The 2,262-nt window shown below is 54.2% G+C and overlaps 2 protein-coding genes across 2 annotated transcripts in view; one reads left to right on the top strand and one right to left on the bottom strand.

Annotated features, from left to right (window-relative positions):
* The first annotated feature begins 6 nt into the window (after positions 1-6).
* Positions 7-582, top strand: RPL32 (ribosomal protein L32). Its single transcript, XM_010003358.1, has 2 exons — positions 7-159; positions 411-582. Exons 1-2 carry the CDS (start codon positions 44-46, stop codon positions 538-540), a joined length of 246 nt encoding a protein of 81 aa, XP_010001660.1. The 5' UTR covers positions 7-43; the 3' UTR covers positions 541-582.
* A 1,209-nt stretch (positions 583-1,791) lies between these two features.
* The window catches only part of LOC104393860 (cullin-associated NEDD8-dissociated protein 1-like), an 11,828-nt gene continuing 11,357 nt past the window's right edge, over positions 1,792-2,262 (bottom strand). The window contains exons 13-14 of the mRNA XM_010003381.1: positions 2,211-2,237; positions 1,792-2,019 (exon numbers count right to left, since the gene is read on the bottom strand). Of these exons, the coding sequence (XP_010001683.1) occupies positions 1,792-2,019; positions 2,211-2,237 (255 nt within the window). The remainder of the gene's footprint in view (positions 2,020-2,210; positions 2,238-2,262) is intronic.

Genomic DNA, 2,262 nt, shown 5'->3' with positions numbered 1-2,262 from the left:
CATCGACAACCGCGTCCGCCGGCGCTTCAAGGGCCAGATCCTGATGCCCAACATCGGCTACGGCAGCAGCAGGAAGACGAAGCACATGCTGCCCACGGGCTTCAGGAAGTTCCTGGTCCACAACGTCAAAGAGCTGGAGGTGCTCATGATGAGCAACAAGTGAGTGCAGGGCCCAGTCCTGGGGCTGTTGGGGCGTGGGTGGGAGGCTGTGGTGCTGGATTTCACAGCAAAGTAACTAGTAGCCCCATGGAAAATACCTCACACTGACTCCTCATGGACATAATGCCAGTGGGAGGGCCCGGCTGCTCTGGAGACAAGCTGCTGCCTCAGGCAGGGTGGCAGGGGCAGGCACAGGGGGCTGCTCACAGTGACACTTGGGGCCTGGGCCTGACACACAGTCTGTCCTGCAGGTCCTTCTGTGCAGAGATCGCTCACAACGTCTCCTCCAAGAACAGGAAGGTGATCGTGGAGAGAGCTGCCCAGCTGGCCATCAAGATCACCAACCCCAACGCCAGACTGCGCAGCGAGGAGAACGAGTAAACCAACCTCTGCATCCCAGATGTATTTAATAAAGTGGAAAAAAACAACTCGGGTGGGTGCTCTGAATGGTTGAGGGGACAGGCATGGCCTGGGTGCCCGTGCTGGGGCAGGACCTGCTGCAGGGAGTGGCAGGAGTGTGAGCACAGCTCCCAGGGCACCTGTCACTGGGACAGCTAATGAGCTCAGGAGTGCAGCCAGGCTCACAGGTACATCTTTTATTCTTTATACCACCCCAACAATGGATGCTCTCACACAGCACTATAAATACTTTTCACATCAGGCATTCTTGTCAAAAGATAAAGCTTGTTACAGCTCCATGGCCACAAGAAGCATGTCCTGGGAGCCTTGCTCTCCCAGCTGCTGTTGCATCTTCTCTCTTAAGGCTTCTTTTCCCCACACAAAGCAGGATTTGAACATGACAGCTGCTCCACAGGAAGGTTCAGATGGCAGAAGGGTTAGTGCAGGCTGCTAGTGCTTGCACCTCTGGCTGTCACTTCTGTGGCACTGCTGAGCACTGCCTTTCCTGCCTGGAGACCAGGGCTGTGCAGGTCCCTGCTGCTGGGGGCTCAGCGACTTGCCCCATGGGAGGAGCAGTGTGACATGCAAAGGGGAGCTCAGTGTGAGGGTTAGTGCTGTAACAACTGAGTTACCACCTCTCCTGGAAGACAGCCGGCTGAGGTATTTTGCAGTCAAAACAATTAAAATAGAAGTCAAGCAAGATAGTTTTGTGCTGCCCAAACACCACAGAAACACAGCTACCAGCTGGGTTGGGGCCCAGGTGGAAAGCAACAGCCTGCCCCTGTGCAGCTCCTGCACTTGGCCAGTGCCAGGCTCCTCTCCCAAACAGCCTGTGGCAGCCAAGGCACAGACCTGATGAAACAAATACATCTTCAGGCAATTGAGGCAGAAAGTGCATGTGCAGTGATTTTAAAAAAAAAGACATTTTAAACTATTTTTCTTTGTACTGTAGTAAGGAAATATTTCAGAACCACATTCAATTTTGATTCCTCTTAAGCCCTGTAACAACTTGCTGAAAAACTAGATTACTCTTCTTCCAGCCCTCCCCTCTGTAAGGATGTATCTCCCTCCTCTCACATCTCTTCAGGGCTCAGCAGGTGCAGTTGGACCCTGCCCTTCCTGCTGCCATACTTGGTGACTTACAAGTAGCCCTTGCAGTGGAGTCCAGCTCGATGATGTCCCCCTGGGATCATCCCTCCCCTTGGGGCAGGAGGGTGGTGGCACGAGCAGACCTTAGCTCATGTCCATCGACTCTGAGGTGGGCAGGGAAGCAGAATCCTTCTGAATGCTCTCAAAAAGTGATGCCATCTCGGGACTGGCTCTGATCTGAGATGAAAAGTCAGCCATTGCTGGGCTCTTCTCTACTTCAGGGATGGTCAGGAGAGCAGCAACTGCCCTCATGGCAGAACGTTTCAGTTCATCCTGCTTCTCAAACTCCTGCTTCACAGAACCAGCTTTCACCTGCAAATCCAAAGCACCCTTTTCAGTTGGCATTTGGAGAAGGGAGAGGCACAAGGAATCAGACACACCAGCAGAGACAAGCAAGATACTTTCTATGCAGAGCAGTGCAGGGCACCAGCTGCTGTGGAGCAGGGACAGGAGGCTCCCCACAGGGCTCTGGTACCAGCCAGTGTCATCCCCCCTGGTCTCACCTTGGTGGAGCAGGTTGCCCGGAGAGGCTCCCTCCACCGCCCCCGCCGCACC

Source organism: Chaetura pelagica, unplaced genomic scaffold (assembly GCF_000747805.2).
Source record: "Chaetura pelagica isolate M959 unplaced genomic scaffold, ChaPel_1.0 scaffold328, whole genome shotgun sequence".
Taxonomy (NCBI): domain Eukaryota; kingdom Metazoa; phylum Chordata; class Aves; order Apodiformes; family Apodidae; genus Chaetura; species Chaetura pelagica.
The sequence above is the reverse complement of the archived record's forward strand: the minus strand, read 5'-3'. Positions and strand labels throughout refer to the sequence as shown.